This window comes from Periplaneta americana, chromosome 11, assembly GCF_040183065.1.
Source record: "Periplaneta americana isolate PAMFEO1 chromosome 11, P.americana_PAMFEO1_priV1, whole genome shotgun sequence".
Classification (NCBI taxonomy): domain Eukaryota; kingdom Metazoa; phylum Arthropoda; class Insecta; order Blattodea; family Blattidae; genus Periplaneta; species Periplaneta americana.
In genome coordinates this window covers 20,522,446-20,542,307 of record NC_091127.1, presented here as the reverse complement: position 1 = coordinate 20,542,307, position 19,862 = coordinate 20,522,446, and the positions used below count along the sequence as shown (strand labels likewise).

At 35.6% G+C, this 19,862-nt stretch overlaps 1 protein-coding gene across 2 annotated transcripts in view; it reads left to right on the top strand.

The window, feature by feature from the left end:
- Cdk8 (cyclin-dependent kinase 8) overlaps positions 1–18,451 on the top strand; it is a 29,697-nt gene extending 11,246 nt beyond the window's left edge. Inside the window, exons 5-10 of one of the 2 annotated variants that reach the window (XM_069839121.1) lie at positions 795–984; positions 4,625–4,838; positions 4,937–5,009; positions 5,105–5,202; positions 6,962–7,067; positions 12,661–18,451. In XM_069839121.1, the coding sequence (XP_069695222.1) occupies positions 795–984; positions 4,625–4,838; positions 4,937–5,009; positions 5,105–5,202; positions 6,962–7,067; positions 12,661–12,951 (972 nt within the window). In that variant the 3' untranslated portion in view covers positions 12,952–18,451. Of the gene's footprint in view, positions 1–794; positions 985–4,624; positions 4,839–4,936; positions 5,010–5,104; positions 5,203–6,961; positions 7,068–12,623 lie in introns of both variants that reach the window. The other variant, XM_069839122.1, reaches the window with a different exon arrangement.
- Positions 18,452–19,862: the final 1,411 nt, after the last annotated feature.

Here is a 19,862-nt window from a genome sequence, read left to right as displayed (position 1 = left end):
GTTTCTAATTATTTGTAGATCACATCTCTTAATTTTAGTTGTAGATAAAAACTGTTTTTCCATTATCAGTATCTTCACTTATTGTTGTTTTTAGTTATACACAGTTGCGGTTTGTGATAAAATATTGTGGGTGTTCACAATTTTGTGTTCCAAAACCGAAGAGAACTTGGAATCATTAGTCAAAATTCATAGGTTTAATATAAATATCATTATTATAACGTCTCGTCTTTGAGTTCTTCAGTTCTTCATTAGGTTAAAATATCAATCAAACAAATGACATTATGGAGCATTTCGACTCCATGTCGATTTCACAAAATGCTTCCGCTCTGTTCTGTCTTTTGCTAGTTCCTCCCAGTTGGTAATTCCCATTTCCATGCATTCCTTCTGAATTTCATCTTTACATCTACTTTGAGTCTTCCCAGTGGCCTTGTGTTGTTAAAGGTGTTCATATATACAGTAATAGCTTTGTAATGCTGGAGTCATCCATACGTATAACATGTCCTGCTCAATTTAATCTTCTGGTCTGTATTATATCTAAAATTGACAGTTGATTGTAAAGTTTGTGCATATCGTTAGTGTGTCGAATTTTCCACTTGTTTTCAAGCGAGTCAAAAATTGAACCAAAAATTTTCCTCAATACTTTGTTTTCAAAAACCATTAATTTGTGTTTTTCCTTTTTAGTTAAACTCCATGTTTCCGATCCATATAATAGTACAGGTTGGATAAGTGTTTTGTACAAAATTATAAAGAGACATTTAAACAATATAATTAACATTTGTGTGGATTGGTTTCAGAAACCAGCAAATATCCTCGTAATGGGCGAAGGACCTGAAAGAGGGCGTGTAAAGATTGCGGATATGGGCTTTGCTAGACTCTTTAATGCGCCATTAAAGCCTCTGGCAGATCTGGATCCAGTGGTCGTAACATTCTGGTACAGAGCTCCTGAGCTGCTGCTGGGAGCAAGGCACTACACAAAAGCTATAGGTAAAGCTTATTCAATTGTTTTGAGAACTTGATAGTCTAGGTGCTCCCCAATCCAGTGAAAAATTGTAGCTAGCAATACTGTACTGCCTGACAATATATGTACATATCAACCAGAACCTCAATCAGAGGAATAATAATTGTAACTCGTTATTTTTTTAAATATTGAAGCTGATGTAATTCGGTTATAGTCGGACCATTGGATCTGTGCCCCCGTAAGATATGTGAACTGAACCCTAATTCCTTCTAAGCCTCGGTAATTCATTTCTCTCCCTGCATTCCTATCCCTCTCTTTTCTATCTCTCTCCCTTTCTCTCCCCCACTACTCACAATTTTGGCCTTCTTGCGGGACAGTTTACAATATTTGCACTTGCAGTCCAATGTTGTCAACTTAACATGAATACTGTAGCACGGAGTGGCGAAAGAAATATTATTAAGCAAGTACGTAAAAGCATTTTGCGTTGAAGAGAAACAAACCGGTCAATATCTGTTTCCTATAAATCAGGCAACGAAAAGAGCAACTGATATCACAGATGAGGCTTATTTTATTTCAATTGATTATGTATTAAAATTACTTACTTAACTAATACTAATAATACAATATTTTATGTAATTTATATAGACAGGTCAGAACTCCTAATAAAGAAAATCAGGAGAGAGGGAGTCTGTGCAGGAGATGAAAAGCTAGAATCACCAGAGAAGAACAGACCAAGGAACTTTTAATTATTGTAGATGATATAAACCGATGTATTTTAAGAAGAAAGATACAAGAATTTTATACCGTTCAAAAAGAAGTTTCAACATTGAAGAAATTACTGAAGCTTGTGAGAGAAGCAGTAATTTCCAAGGTTGGAGTGAGAAACTACGGAAAGTGATTCGAGACATGGGATTTAGGTTTAAAAATATAGAAATACAAGATGTATTTTGATTGAAAGAAATAATATTGTAGCATGGAGGACCAGTTATTTATGACACCGTTTGACGGAAGTTTGGCAACATCCCTATTTGGCAAGGTTCATGGCCTGCTGTTTAACGTGGTGGGAGGAAAGCGGGTGGAATGGAGTGAGTACAGGAGTTAACTGTTCCAAGAACGACTACAGCGCTGAAGGGGCACAGATCCGATGGTCCGACAATAACAACAATAATCATTGATATACAGGATGACCATAATGTCATTAATTTGAGGGGATTATTCTTTGATATATTACAAACAAAAAAGCTTAATACAATTTTTTTTTTCCTTCCTTTTCGAGATAAAAATTCTGTGTGAAACATTTCATAGCATGTTTTGGGAAAGCCATTGATTTAATTCCTAATATGCTCATTTAATTTAAGAGAGCAATGTATTATGATAATAAATTATTGAAATAACTATTCTAGTTTTGTTCTTTAAATGTGCAGAAATTTGATCCGAACAAACATAACTTTTCATTCCGAAAAGGAATTTTAAAATGTTACATTTGTTCAGATCAAATTTCTGCACATTCAAAGGACAAAACTAAAATTCTTTCAATAATTCATTATCATAATACACTGATGTCTTAAAATTGACTGAGCATAATGGGAATTCAATCAATGGTTTTCCCAAAACACGCTATGAAATGTTTCATATAAAACAATGTTTATCTCGAAAAGGAAGTAAAAACGAGCAAAATTGTATTTAAGTGTTCGCGTAGGCTTCCGCAGCTGGTGTACATAGTGTGTGGATAAGCTTCAGGCTTCTACCTCGTTGTCTTGGTGTTAATGGCTGACGTTTTGACCGCTGTGTTGTGGTCATCTTCAGAGCAGTTGTTGGATAAGGAAATAGTCTGCGAGCTCGTATATATAGTCTCGATGGGTACTTGCGGTGATAGGTCGTAGGTTCTCCTTCTGGCAGCTGATTGGTCCTACATTGTCCAATCCGGTTGAGGTCTGTATGAAGGGGAGTATTCATATTAAATACTGGCCCCCCCGCCTTCATCCGGACATCGGGCACGGTATCAAGGTCACTCTTTCGGACCTTATGAGGGCCAGTATTTAATATGAATACTCCCCTTCATACAGACCTCAACTGGATTGGACAACGTAGGACCAATCAGATGTCAGAAGGAGAACCTACGACCTATACTTAGGAACGAGAAACCAGGTCTCCACATGTACGCAGCGCCCTTCATCTGGACATCGGGACGGTATCAAGGTCACTCTTTCGGACCTTATGAGGGCCAGTATTTAATATGAATCCTCCCCTTCATACAGACCTCAACCAGATTGGACAATGTAGGACCAATCAGATGCCAGAAGGAGAACCTACGACCTATCACCGCAAGTACTCACCCCTATCGAGACTAATATATATATATATACGAGCTCGCAGACTATTTCCTTCTCATCCTGCCTAAGGTTTTTCCGTGGTTTTCCTAAGGCGCTAAGACAAATGTCGGGATGAGCCCTAAAAGAAATGGGCTACGGACCTGCACTCATATCCCCATGAACCCCTTAATTATTCAAAATTAATTATTAATTACATCTGTCTTAAATTCATAATCAATCGACCTGTTACCTAAAAGCCAAATTGGCTAGTCTCTTATATTGAGACAACTCATCCTGCCTAAAGTATTTCCGTGGTTTTCCTAAGGCGTTAAGACAAATGTCAGGATGAGCCCTAAGAGAAATGGGCCACGGACCTATATGCCCTTCCCCATAAGCCCCCTTTTTCTAACAAACAACTTAAAGCCCTAGTTCAGAGTAGATAAATTATGGAATACATGTGCAAGGTCACTCATGTAGTCGCAATGCGAAAGGACAGGGAACCTTTGAATTTGCAGATTCAGAATTCACGGCGTCTCTCCTGGCGGTCTTCACCTGCCTTGTCATCGAACAACAGATGACAGAGTCTTCTCGACTCCTTCTGCACTGCGAAATGACAGTTCATTTCAATATGCAGATCCAAACCAGCCATCTCCTTCTCATCCCGTCCCGTGATCATTTCGATCACATTTCCATCCCCCTCGCGTATGTGGTACCTGAGAGGTTACGTCCATTTTCGGTTTTCCCCTCCAAAATTTTCTAGAGCTCCTTCAGTGGAGCAGCGTAACCCGGAGTGAGACTAGTGGCCAACAGGCTTGGAGTTCACATATTTAGTTTTTTACAGCCCCCAACCCCTTGCAAGGACGCGTTTTGCATACCTTTTAAATTTTTCCTCCATATTCTCCTCACTTTTTCGATTTTTTCGATTTTCGACTATTTCCTTATCCAACAACTGCTCTGAAGATGACCACAACACAGCGGTCGAAACTTCAGCCACCAACACCAAGACAACGCGGTAGAAGCCCTGAAGCTTATCCACACAAAATTGTATTTAACTTTTCACTTGAAATATATGAAAAAATAACTCCCTAAAATTAATGACATTACTTATAGTTCACTCTGTATATAAAGAATTGAGAAGTAAGATTATGTCTACTATTTATTGCAGCCCATTGTATGCTTTGTAATGTGACTTTAAGATTACATAAGGAAGTTGCCTGCACGTTCTTGACATCAAACTTTATACTTTCACATTTTTCTGAAGTAGTAAATTACTACTTTAGTCGTGTTACTGAGATTTTGTTGGAAGTTAGTTTTATAATATTCATGTGTTTATTTATTGTTTTCATATTTTCAGATATCTGGGCTATAGGATGCATATTTGCAGAACTTTTAACTTCTGAACCTATATTCCACTGTCGACAAGAAGATATTAAAACTAGTAATCCATATCATCACGACCAACTAGATAGGATATTTAATGTTATGGGCTTTCCCTTAGAAAAAGACTGGGAAGATATCAAAAAGATGCCAGAACATCCAACACTGCTCAAAGATTTCAAAAGGGCTAAGTATGTGAATTGCTGCGTTGCTTAGCTTCTATTAATAGGGAACCTGACATGTGAGATGAGAGTATTCTGAAATACATTTTTCTCTTCTTTTATTTCAGTTACTCAAATTGTTCCTTAGTGAAGTACATGGACAGACACAAAATCAAACCTGATAGCAAGGCATTCCATTTGGTATGTAAGACTTTTCTAGTTGATAACTTTGTATTGCTGGAATGACATACATCTGAGATCGCACCTTCTGTTACGTGTGTTGTTGCATGTTTCAGCTCCAGAAACTACTTCTGATGGACCCTACGAAAAGAATCACTTCAGAACAAGCAATGCAAGATGCATATTTCCAAGAGGAACCACTGCCAACTCAAGAGTAAGTACAGTACAGTACTATCTTACAGAACAACCCTGCAAACAAATTAAATTTGTAACATTCTTAAACTTACATTTCAGTAATTGTAAATGCTTTGGTTATAGCTGCACTTAAATCCAAGGTGGGTCAAAAGTCGCTTTCTCCAATATTCGTTCATAGGTTTCATAACCACTCACATAAATTCAGGGAAAGAAGACAGAGGACGGACACTGGAAAGTTTTCTTTTCTCAATCGTACTATCAGGGACTGGAATGCTTTACCTGCAGACTTACTAAAGGCTTTACCTTCTTCTTCTTCTTCTTCTTCTTCTTCTTCTTCTACGTCACGGTTTAGGCCTTTCATTAGCCTGTTCCGGCTCCAAATTGTTGCTGCCTCCATCTTTTCTTAGGTCTTCCTAAGTTCCTTTTTCCTCGTGGTGAGTAATTGTATGCTGCTTTTGGTATTCTATTGTCCTTCATCCTTGTTAGGTGGTTTTCCCAATTTGTTGTATTTAGTTCCTCTACGTTTAGTTGTTGTCTTATTTCTGTATTGTGTTTTTTATCTGTTCTTTGGTATCCTGCTATTGGCCTGAGGAATTTCATTTCAGCAGCTTGTATTCTAGCTATATGTTGTGCCGTCATTGTCCATGTTTCGGATCCATAAGTAATTGTAGGAACTGCCATCGTCTTATATAATTTCATTAGAGAGTCTTTTCTGGCTTTATTTTTCAAGGTTCTTTTTAGTGTTCCTGTTATATAGTTAAACTTGTTTAACTTGTTATTTATATCTGTTTCTGTTGTGTATGTTATTTCGCAACCTAGGAAATTAAATTTTGAGACTTGTTCTATTGCTTTATTTTCTAAAATTATCTTTGTCCGAACTGGATAAGAGCCCTTGAAAGCCATTGCCTTTGTTTTTCCTGATGATATTTCCATATTGTATTTTTTTGATATTTCGTTTAATTTATATACCATTCTCTGCATTTCGCCCTCTGTTTTTGCAATTAAAATCTGATCATCTGCGAAGTCTAACGTTTTTATTATCATATTTCCTAAATTAATTCCTCCTGTTGTTATTTGTTTCCATGATCTTATCATGTCGTCTAGATATATATTAAAAAGAGTGGTTGATAATGGGCAACCTTGTCTAACTCCTCCTGTTATTCTTATAGGTTCTCTTTGGTTTATTTCTATTTTTGTTTTTCCGTACATATCTTTAATTACTTCTATCAAATGTAATGGGATTCCCTTTTCATTCAATATATTCCACAATTTTGGTCTAGACACTTTGTCAAAAGCCTTTACCAATAATCAAAAATGAACTGATCACAAAGGAACGAAACTTTTTTAGTTGACAGTTGCAAAACAGAAAACCACAAGTTATCTTTAATACTTTTTTGCGTTTTTAATGAGTGAAATCGATCAGAGACCTTAGGAACACCCAGTATTTTAAAGTAAACTGTGTTTATCTGTGGAGACAGACAAAGAAATAGATATTGAATAAAAAAAATATTATATTCTAGAACTGCATATACTTTTGTGATCGTGTTACGAGATTGTTCCCAGAATTCATTCTACCAGCTACAAGAGAATGAGTAGACATGCTTTTATTGGCATTATGGTTAAAGAAACTGTACTCATAGACTTTGTCTTTGACCACAACTACAGTTTATAAACTTGTAAATATAATGAGATGTGTGTTTGTATCAGATACTTATTTTCAAATTAAAACTTGCGTGTAATAAAAGAGTTTTACACATAAGAGTGTGTTTTGTTTTCAGTGTGTTTGCTGGATGTCAGATTCCATACCCAAAGAGAGAATTTCTTACTGATGATGACAACGAAGACAAGTCTGAAAACAAAGCAAGACAGAACCAGCCTCAAAATGTGAGTGCATTGCACTAGGTTTTATTTACATATAGATTTACTAACAGATCATTTATAATTAAAAATAACTGTTATAAACTACAATTTCATAACTACTGGGTGTTCATTTCAAAGTGTGTCATGACGTCACTGTTGATGAGTCAGCGATTTGAAGCAAGTTTCAGCTTTAGTGTCAGAGAAGTTGCCTATTAATCAAGGCTTTCAATCTGAACTTGAGAACGTGTACGGTATAACTTGAACGTCATAGCAACAGATGACGGTCTGTACAGTCTGTGTTCTACCATAACCTCTTTCGAACTGTGTTTTGCGCGGCCAAGTCGTACGCAGGGTATTTGTTATCATCGATTGCATATGGCAACATTCCACAACACAAATCAAATGCTCCATGTCCATGTTGATCGTCGAAATCAATGTCAACAAATACGTAAGTAATCGTCTTAACCCTCTCCACATATCCCGACAGTAAGAAAAAAACTCACCTCAGTACATGTTTCGAAACAGTTCACATTCCTGCCACTACCGGCATTACCGTACGTATCGGTAAGTACTCTTCTGAATGAACGCCGTACTTGCTAGGCAACTTCTCTGGCGCATAAGTAATACACCTCTGCGGAAGTGTAGGAAGATTGAATTCTCTAGGCTCATCGACCAGCCACATGACGGCATACAGCGAGCCATGACACACCTTGAACTGAACACCCAGTATTATAGTAAGGAGATATGACTCACTGAATGCCAATCGCATCTGCAATGGCTAGAAACTAGATTTTTAATTGAAGAGTCCACTGCAAGAATGATGGATGTCACTTTCTTGTCGAAAATGAACCAAGACTGTCAATGCATAGCTTAAGACATATAGAATGTACATACAGAGTTATATGGCATTAACACTGATAGTGTCCACACCTGTGGAGTAACGGTTAGCACGTCTAGCCGCGAAACCAGGTGGCCCGGGTTCGATTCCCGGTCGGGGCAAGTTACCTGTTTGAGGTTTTTTCCGGGGTTTTCCCTCAACCCAGTATGAGCAAATGCTGGGTAACTTTCGGTGTTGGACCCCGGACTCATTTCACCGGCGTTATCACCGTCATCTCATTCAGATGCTAAATAACCTTAGATGTTGATAAAGCGTCGTAAAATAACCTACTAAAATAAACACTGATAGTCATTGTCCAGTAATGATCGGAAAATCACAGTTAAGCTTTGAGCGCTAAGCATTTCAAACTTTCAGTTGCTTCTCCTGCAAAATGTATTCCAAATGACATCCATCATTCTTGCAGTGGACTCTTCAATTGAGGACGTCACACTAACAAGGGTGTATAACTGAAAATGATATTCCGAGATAATTGAGTTTAAAAGTTAATTGACTTTCTGTATGTAAATACCAATTACTGTATATGAAGTGATTTATATTCCTTACATATTATGACTGAAACTGTATCAAGAATTTAATTTTAAAAAATCCGATTTAAATAAAACAAATCATTGTTTTTTATTTTTAAAATAATAATCATGATTTTTTTACACCCTGTGTCTGCAGGACACTATTATATGAAACTGGAGAGGCCTTTGAAAGAAATAAAGCAAAACTGGAAAGCAATAGTCCATCAAAGACTATTTAAAGAATCTAAAAATATAAATGATATATCAATTTTTTGCTTATATAAATGATTTGAAATTATTCTCATCATCAGGTGACCTCTCCATCCGAGATTTGTCTGTCATGCTTGTGTCTGATGCATTGGAATTTTTTAACCAAATTGATGCACTACTATAGTTTGACAACTTAAAGTGAAACCCCGTAAAACACGCCAACTTCTGGAATCTCTCTCTTTCTTTCTTCTCTCTCCCTCGCTCCTCGTCATTCAGTCACCAATCACCACGTAAATGTCTGAGACGGCGTGTGTGGGCATCGCGACCAATAGAAGAACCACTCTCCAGTATTACCACAATAACAGATTCTTCATTTTTGCCTTGACTGTCGGCTAGGAAGGATCCATTATGCTAGCATTGCAGGCAACTAGTCAACCTTTTAATGCTTTTGTTAGCAGGTTTGACAAACTGTGAGTGGACCTGCAAGTATAGTGCATAGTGCTCTCTCCCTACCCCCCCTCCGTGCTTTCTCACTTGCTCCTCCCCAAGACAGTCAGCGCTCACGTAGTTGAGGGTTTCAGTTCGATTTGTCAATCTATAGTGTGCACTACTATTTCACTTTCACTGTCACAGATTTCTTTGGAATCTGCTTTAGCATGTAAGTCCCCCCCCCCCCCCAGAAATTGCGCGAAAGCATGCAGATTGGTATTTTTCATCACACTGTAAACTTAATAAACATTGAAACATATTTTTGTTGTAACAAAAGAAAAACTTATTACATCTTGATTATACAACTTTTAACACTGTATCACTTCGGAATATGTATGATAAGACTTTCTTGTGTTAAATTCTAACGTACCTTGTTTACATGTTTCGACCTATTATGGGTTATCATCAGAACTGGTCGTTGCTGTCTTGGTGCCTCTTATTTTGTTTCCTGTGAGGGTGTGTTCGTGTAGTGTAAAGTGGAGTCAAATAATGTGTGTGTTCTGAAATTGAGTTGTGTGTTGAGAATATCGTTGGGGTGTGTTTTCGTGTGTATGTATATTTCATATTGTTCTAGTGTGTTTAGTTTCTGGCTTTTTGGTTGGATATGTAGTATCTCCATGTCTGTGTCGATGTCTCTGTAGGTGTGGTTAGCATTTGTGATGTGTTCTGCATATGTGGAGGTGTTTTGTAATTTTGTTATGGTTGTGATGTGTTCTTTGTAACGTGTTTGAAATGATCTGCCTGTCTGTCCTATGTAGAAGTTGTTGCAGGTGTTACATTTGTGATTGTATACTCCTGTGTGGTTGTATTTGTTTCTGTGTGTTGAGATGTTTCTGTAGAGTGTTATTTGTTCTGTATGCGATGTTGTAATTTAATTTTTTGAATGAGGTTGCAATCTTGTGTGTGTATTCGTTTTCGTATGTTAATGTGATGTATTTTTTTGTGTGTTAGAATTTAATAATGTACGGGCTATTCCATCTCAAATTGACCTGAAATATAGAGAAAATTGACCTTACAATTTTTAAATACAATGAAACTTTTTCTGTCCGTTGACAATTGTGATATAATGCTTTGTACAAAGTTTGAGGCAACAGAACTTAATAGTGTTTAAATTAATAATATTTAAATTTATCGTATTTTCATAAAATTAGCAACTTTAAACTGTTGTGGCTCCGAAACCCTTTCACCCAATGATCAAAATCATGGTTTATTTTGATGCTGAGAAGTTAAAGTTTATATTGACATGTAAACAGTTTTTCTTACTTTTTATGGAAATGGAGAAATTTAGATTTTTCTTCATTAAGACGCCTTTGGCCACGAAAAAATATTTTTAAAATATATGGTTAGATTCCGCATTGAAAGTACAAATAAACACATATTTTTTACTGGTGGTACGTTGATAAGAAAGTATTGAAAATATAAAATAAAGAAAATAAATAGTACGCGCGTGAACTAACCAGCTGACTGTGAGACGGGAGGTAGTCGAGACAAGCAAGGCCAGGAGACAAACGGGTGATATGTCGTCTAGTAGTCATGGCTGGGCTAGCTTTATCACAGGTTTTCATAAACACAGGAGTAAAATGACGCCCAATGCTCGCTTATCTTCAGCTCTCGGCCAGTGCATGGGGTACTGCGCCGTTCAAGTCTAGGCGTGTGAAAATAATTTATTTAATACCCTCAAAACTTATTGCCGAGCCACTAAGCAAACAATGCCGAATCCCTCTTAATAATGCAAAGTTTTTTCTCAATATTTTTTTACATTTTTACAAATGGCCGAAAAGCCTAAAAGCAAGTAAAATCAAATTATCTGTCTCTCTGTATACAATAAAAAATAAGGATTACTTCTTAACATAACCTACCAAATGTCAGCTTCAAAATAAGCTCTCGTTCAATGTTCTGCAGTAAATGGTTCCAGAGTCCTGAGTGCTGAAAGAGGCTTGTTTTTATAAAATACGCAGCGGCGGCTCGTGGGTATTGAATTAAGGGGGGCTGCATACAAAAATAAACCAAGCAACTTACTTTATTTAAAGATTAGTTCCATGCGCCTTATCTATTAAGTTGTGTTTAAATGAGACAGGCTCATGTTAGTAGATTTACTGGCATTTAAAATAATCCTGCGGACAAAATCCCGGGCGACACTGATATAACCCCTGCTGTTGCGAGTGTCGTTAAATAAACCATAATTTAATTTTTATATGCAGATTTGAACCTTAGAAATATCTAACTGGCGATGTTGTAGTTGGGTGTATAATATATATACATGACACATCAACAAATAAAAAAAATAACTGAGCCAGAAATTGAATTCAGGATCTTCAAGAGTACGCACCAGAGCACTTGCCTCATTTATTGTGATGTTGTTAGATGTTTCACATTCCATTATGGTTTGAAAACATTCTAGCAATGGCTCCTTCCTCTCATGAACAACATTTATTGTTCTTATTTTAAATCCATCTTGTTGCCTCAGCTGATGGAATTGTCTTTGAAACACATTAATCTAATACAGACTGTATGGAGATCGAGAGAAGAAAGCAGGGATACTGGATAAATTATCAAAAAATATGCGAGCCTTTGTATTTTGTTTAGCGGCTCTTTACATTATGAGATTCAACTGATGGGCACTTAATTTCACATTTCTCCTGAATTGTTAAGGTACTGAACTGAATAGACTGTAAATATTGTACAGAATTAAACATTTTTGCACTTGTTATACTCACAACATTAAAGAAAATGTATTTAAAACTGCGCGCTACTGACAAACTGCTGCAAATTTTGCAGCACCTGGAAACTCTGGATTCATGGCAAGGGGCAGCAGGGAGGAGGGGTAAAACTAATGCGCAAAGCATCCGAGACGAGACTGGCAGCTCCAGAGGAGGAAGTGGCTTCACCCTATAGTCCTTGTCTCTGGTTTCGCTCTGGCAGCACCAGGGGAGGAAGTGACTTCAATAACGACTGCGTGCATGTCATTGAGAGCGAAATGTTTTTAAAAATTCGAGCTGCTAAATAGAGACTGTATAATAAATGTTTTTCACAACATAAAACGAGACAAGGGCCACAAATGTCTGGGGGTGCTGCAGCTCCGCAGCCCCTCTTCGAAAGCCGCCCCTGAAAATACGCTAAATTTATCGCTCAATAATACGAAAACCGTTTGACTTTCGATAATATATTTTTGAAAATGCACTCCCCTCAGCACCTTGTATAAGTAGGGAAAAAATTAGAGTATAAAAAAATGCGAGGTTTTTTACTGATCGATTTCATTTTGGAATAGCCCATACGCTGGAATTTAACATAAGAAAGTCTTATCATACATATTCTGAAAAAAAAAAACTTAATGGTTTGGCAACAGAAGAGCCAATTCAAATAATAGCACCCATATAAAATGTTGTGCATCTTTTAGTGTTAAAAAATTATAAGATTATGTCTAGTGAGTTCTGAATTGCATTAATAAGAGAGTGTAATTCCCTGTGTCGTGAACAGAAAAATGTTCATGTCACGCAAATCTGCACTGTTGCAGGGCAACCAAGGGGGCCAGGGGGACCAAGGAAACCACAGCCACAACCACGGCCCTAATGCCAAGCGTGTACGTCTGGCACCACCTCACCCTGTTACCACTTCATCTGGCATGACATCACAGCAGCAACAGCAACAACAGCAGCAACAACAACAGCCCGAGTTCCACCACGTGCAGCAACAACAGCAGCAGCAGCAACAACAACAGCAGCAGCAGCATGTGACACAGCCTGGCATGATCTTCAACTCCTCGGCCAATACGCAGCCCGCGCCCACATTTGCACAGAGATTCTGAGCAAGTCAGGTGTAGCAGTGTTTTGAATGGAAACAGGTGCAATTACAGAGCAATTTAGTTTGGTGATGATGCTGATGTCCAACTCCAACATGTCATGAAAGCAAACATTTTACACTTATTTCAGTCATTGCATTAAAAAATCTCTTAATGCTCTCTACATGTTTCACATAGAGTACGTACACTCAAATGTTCAACATCGATATATTTCATGGATTGTGTAGTATTGTAATTCTCTGTAAGGAGGGTAGAAAGGGGACAAACACTTAATTTTTCAAATAATCGTGCAATAAGTTACATAAAGTCTCTAGAAAGGTATATGTTCAAGTGGTACCGTACACCAAGTAAGAAGGAAGTACTGCCTCATTATGTTGAAATATATTTTTTTTTTCTTTTTAGGGATATTTTTTAGGCTTTTGTTATAACAAACACTTATTGCTTATGGACTAAGTTCGTGAGTCACTTTCACTAACGTCCTGAGTAGTTAAAGATAATGTGGACAGTTTGTATACATAATGCACATTCTTCGTTTTGAAATCTAGAGGAACAGATTTATTTCAGTTGTCACTAATTGATAGAGAAATTAAAAATTTTGTATAAGAAATGTGAAGTATCATGTCCTCGAAAGGACTCTCTTAACTGACAATATGTAACACCATATCCAGCTGCAGAGTAATTCACATATCACATAAAACTTCAATCACAGCGAGTCTGTGTACTATCGTTTATGTTATACTACCTGATAGTCCACATTTAAAGATTATCAGTGGGATGGTAGATGTTGCTTTGCATTAAATTTATTTCTATATTCGTCCCTCAAGAAGATTCAGAAAAGAAAATATACGAGACTTTTTTAATGTAGACTTTCATGGTTGGCGTCAATGGGGTTAGAGTTATCCTGATACAGATTTTAGATGTTATTATATACACATAAAGGAAAAAGGATTGTTTCTAAAGCAATACTTCCCAGCAATGCTTCAATTTCTCTCAGTAAACTTCAAGGGTGCCCGCAGGATCCAATCTCAGTAGTAGTAAGATAATTAGAAAATTAGAGGACAGAGAAAATTGAACATGAAAAATAGCCAGTCATGAAATCTAAATTACCTTGCACAGGCATTCATAGTTTAAAGCACTCGTTTTTGTTGAATTGTTTACCAAAGATTTGAGAAAACATGTATCAAGCTTGTAGAGAAAAATAAAAAAGATAAGATTTACATATATCTTCAACATGTTTAGTGCTCTTCTAATGCTCCTGTTTCTACGCAAAACCTACACTATCAGAACCATCTGGCATTGACTCACTTGTTTCACATTGTTGCAACTTAGAAGTCGTCAAACTGCATTTCAGTACATTTGCCAGTATTTACAGATGACATCATCATAATGTTGGAACACTGGTACCACCAGGCATGATATTATTACTGGTACTGCACAGTTACCACATCCTGTCCACATTGTGAAGTATATTATGCATAATACCTTCTGAGTTGTCTTTTTAAATTGAGATGCTTGCACATCTAACGTAGTATGTATTTTGTAAGCACATCATGCATTTTGGTTATTTACCCTTGTAATAAATGTTAATATTATATGTACAGAAAATATTTTATTGTTTCTGATCTGTTTAGAATTTGTGCTTATTAGCATTTTAATTGGCTAGATTTATATCTTGAACAGATATTGAATGGAATATAATTTATCTCTTTCTATAGTTATAAGTTTACAGACAACTAAGGACTGGATGAATAAAGATAGTTGACGTCTCTGAACAAAGAGATTTCTGGTTTTCTATAAGAAACATATGGTTCCCTTGAATGAATTCACTTAATTGATCATGACTGTCGAGAATTTATGGGATTAGGCACAAGTCGCATCATGCAGCATTGTTAAAATGTCATTGTCAAGGTTTCACTTTCGATTTGAGTTGTTGATAGAGATATAATGAAAATTTTTTGAGTTCACTCTATAAGATTTATCTATTTGCAAATGTTTATTTGCTACAACATGTATAGAATATTAACGTTTTCGCCTTTTCGGCATCATCAGATATGTTAAAAAACACGTAATCTAAACCTTGAACAAATTAACGAATGTACATTGTAATATGCATGACAGATAGGATCAGGAATTACGTGTGCGTTATTCTCATTTTATCAACCAGTAGGACATCATACAACAAATTTTGATGCGGAAATAATGGCTATTCATATCTCACTCCAACACCTACTATACAGAATAGATAAATTTCAAAATGCTGTCATTCTCTCTGATTCTAAAGCAGCATTATATGCAATAAATTCATATAAAATGATGTCAATCCAAATTAAAGAATGTCACAAAATGATCCAACAACTTCAAAAACTACAGAAAAGAATTCAATTGCAATGGATACCTGCACATTGCGGAATTGCTGGAAATGAAACTGCTGACTTTCTTGCCAAGAAAGGATCCAATTTAATTCAGAATACAAATACAAGCCTACCTTTTACATCCATCAAAAGACTAATTAAAAATAAATATAAAATCAAGCAAAACCAAGCACTATGTACCAAAGCCAAAGATAAAAAATGGAGCATTTTAATAAAAAAAAACAGAAATTATTCCAGAAATCCCACGTAAATCTGCGGTAGCAAAATTCAGACTGCTTACAGAACACGATTATTTGGCCAAACACTTGAATAAAATAGGAATTTACACAAATCCAAATTGCCCTCTATGCAACAAAGAAGAAGAAATGACTGAAGATCATCTCATAACCTGTGAAGTTCTACCTGATGGATCAACCACAGAGAAATATTGGAGAGCAAGAACGCTAATGGCTTCGTTGCCAAAGCCCGGCATTAGATAACAACAACAACAACAATATGCATGACAGATAGATTTTCATGAGTTTTATGTAGTATGTCTTATAAGTAAAAACGTTTATGTAGAAAAAGATTTCCAGGAAATATAAATTTGGAAGGTCAATATGATTGCAGATACATATAACTCATGTTACGAAACACATATGAAATGATTAAAATGACAAGCATATTGTATTACATCTTGCATTAAATTATTAACAAAATACGAATGTCAGCAATAATTAATATTGGTGGAAAAGACTTAATACAGTGAAACCTGTTCAAGACGGAAGTGACATGGTCCTAATTTTTTTTCCGTTGTGGACAGGTTTCCGTATTATTCAGGTGTGACATTAAAATGGAATATTTTGTCATTCATATACATGAAAAACAAAATGGCATGTCCCAAACTGTAAGAAGTACAAAATATTCCATTTAACATTCATCACATTAAATCAGCTTTCTGTTGCTTATTACGTTGGTGAATCATCTTGATTAAAATCTCATTTTCTGTATAAATGTTATCGTAACTCACTCATTAGTCATTAAACATTACTAAAGTTTATTAATCTCATTCTATTTAATATCTAACATTATACTCTAAAAATCTGTGCTTCAGTGGCTGGTCATGATAATATCTTTGAAAAATATTGGAGTGCAAGAGGTCAAATGACTTTATTGTTAAACGCCTGGCATTAGAAAACAACAACAACAACATTATACTCTAATACTGTACTGCATATCACTGCACATTATTAATTAATTGGACTAAGAGCAATCTATTAGAAGCCTTGAATTCTGGTTTATTTAATTTCTTTCCCAGTTCAATAGCTTGCTTTGCAAAACAGATCCAGAAATTGGCTTGTTCTTTGAAATGTCATGAAGAACCCACTCCCACAACAGTTCATTTATTTTCACATAAACAGTTGCTTTCTGGTTCCTTTTGTGTCACCAATATCGGCCGCAAGCCACTCACTCATTATGATCTTTAATTTTTAAAGTGTCACACCTGAGTTTTCCACAACTGTACTTCAATATTATTTCACATAGACTTTGTTTCTAATTTTCCTTTATCTCGATAACTTTTACTTCATCACTTAATGTTAATGCCACATTTTATGCAACTTTTTTTTTTACCTGGAAATCACTACACTTGCGCTCTGTTTAGCTACGACAGTATACGGGTGTGAAGCATTGAAAATCTTTGAAGGGACTCGTCTGCCTAGTCAACAGAGTAATAAAATTTATGACCGACAGGCCAACACACCCTTGTACCCTCTAAAATTTTGCAAAGAAAACTTGTTTTTATCTTAGTGACCTACATATTTCGTATATTCCTTGAAATTACACGCTGTTTCAAAATATAGATACAAAATATAGTGTGTCCAAAATATTGTTTCCGTTTTGAACAGTAGCAGACAGTTTCTGTTTCCGCGTTGGACAGTTTCCGTTTTATTCAGGAAAAATTACACATAATACATACAAATTTCGCCAGGACCAATAAATTGTTCCGAAATAGACAGGATTCCAGATTATTCAGGTTCCGATTTGAACAGGTTTCACTGTAGTTGAATTTTGTTAATTATGAGTAAAATGGTGATGTAATATCAATATATTTAAAGGACAAATTTATAAAATCAATAATAGATGATTAATAAAATTAATAATAAATAATGATAAAATTTGATAAAATCTTATGTGTCGTATATTGTCATGCTGTTACAATTGATCCTTAGTAGTTGTTTAGCAATACATTTGGCTGTTCTTCATTCATCAATCTTGAATCTGTAAAATACATGTTTCAATGTTTTATCTGAAAAATATATGGCTAATAAATTTTAAGTGAATGATCGTATCCTGCTAGAAACTTACTTATTGATTGCGTGTATAAGTAACTGCATTCAAATAGTAGCAAACATCATTGTGTTGGCAGAAACATATGCTTGTAGGTTTTAGAATGGGTGATATGCTGAAATAAAGGGAAAAAGTGTAAATTTGGATCAAAGTTTAAATTTATATTAATCTTAATAACTTACATGTGTTTTAATCCTGTATAAACAGTTGTTGAGAGGGGCGAAATAATGGAAAATGTAAATAAACACGTGAATATACGTTAATGATAATTATTTAATATTATAAAGGAGTGAATTTATGATGAATATAATTGAAGAAAATTTTGTCATAATAATCGACCTTCCAAATTTATATTTTCTGGAAATCTTTTTCTACATAAACCTTTTTACTTACAAGGCATACTACATAAAACTCATGAAAATCTATCTGTCATGCATATTACAATGTACATTCGTTAATTTGTTCAAGGTTTAGATTACGTGTTTTTTAACATATCTGATGATGCCGAAAAGGCAAAAACGTTAATATTCTATATATGTTGTAGCAAATAAACATTTGCAAAATAGATAAATCTTATAGATTGAACTCAAAAAATTTTCATTATATTATATTAGATTTATCTGAAGACAAAATGAATTCTTGATAGAGAGCAACATGAGGAAGTCGTATCATTGTCTCTAGTTCTGTGGATTATCACTCATTTATTAAAGCTGAACAGCCAATGTGCTACAAGTTCATGTAAAATTATACTATTATTTTAGTTATTTTGTAATGTTAATTAATAGAATAAATTATTATAATTATTAGTATTGTTGTTGTTTTGTGTTATCTTCAACAGTTTTCTTGCTTTATTATGCAGATATAAGAATTCTTAAAACCTTGGGAGTTTTGTAGGAGAGAATTTCTTTCACTGTTCTAGATCTTTCTCTTCCCCGCCCTTAAGCTGTCACGAGCTGTTCATTTGTTCATCTTAAAATAGTTCATGTGTGATGTTACGACATAATTGCAGAAGAGGAGTAAATTCTCCGATAGCAATGGTATTGTAAGGGCGGAATTCATAGTCGTCACTTATAAATGAGTGAACCCTTAAGTGGTTACTTATACTTATTCCTAATTCATAGTGGTCCCTCATTCACATAATGAGTGATTACTTAAGTGAGCTGGTCTGTACCCTTAAGTGACCACTCATTTTCAAAATGGATACTGAGAATGATTTTGAGCATTTTGTGGACTTTCTTGAACGAAATGAGGAAAATATACGTGTCCCAAAAAGGTATGTTAGAGACATGGAGAAGCCTCTGGAAAAAACATAGAATTGCATATAACATGAAAAAAGAGATAGAACAGATACAAATGCAAGATACAAGTGTAATTACATATTAAAAATTAAAAAAAAAACATAGATACTACCTAAATAAAAGACACAGTTATAGATATAAATGAAAAATAGCAAATAAAAATAAATTAAAAAGAGTTAAGTATAGATACCATAACCAAAAATGTAAACTGTAGCTGTAATTGGCAAATTACAGAGTAAATATAACACTTACTTACTTACTTACTTACAAATGGCTTTTAAGGAACCCGAAGGTTCATTGCCGCCCTCACATAAGCCCGCCATCGGTCCCTATCCTGTGCAAGATTAAGCCAGTCTCTATCATCATATCCCACCTCCCTCAAATCCATTTTAATATTATCTTCCCATCTACGTCTCGGCCTCCCCAAAGATCTTTTTCCCTCCGGTCTCCCAACTAACACTCTATATGCATTTCTTGATTCGCCCATACGTGCTACATGCCCTGCCCATCTCAAACGTCTGGATTTCAAGTTCCTAATTATGTCAGGTGAAGAATACAATGCGTGCAGTTCTGTGTTGTGTAACTTTCTCCATTCTCCTGTAACTTCATCCCGCTTAGCCCCAAATATTTTCCTAAGCACCTTATTCTCAAACACCCTTAACCTATGTTCCTCTCTCAGAGTGAGAGTCCAAGTTTCACAGCCATACAGAAGAACCGGTAATATAACTGTTTTATAAATTCTAACTTTCAGATTTTTGGACAGCAGACTGGATGATAAGAGCTTCTCAACCGAATAATAACACGCATTTCCCATATTTATTCTGCGTTTAATTTCCTCCCGAGTGTCATTTATATTTGTTACTGTTGCTCCAAGATATTTGAATTTTTCCACCTCTTCGAAGGATAAATCTCCAATATT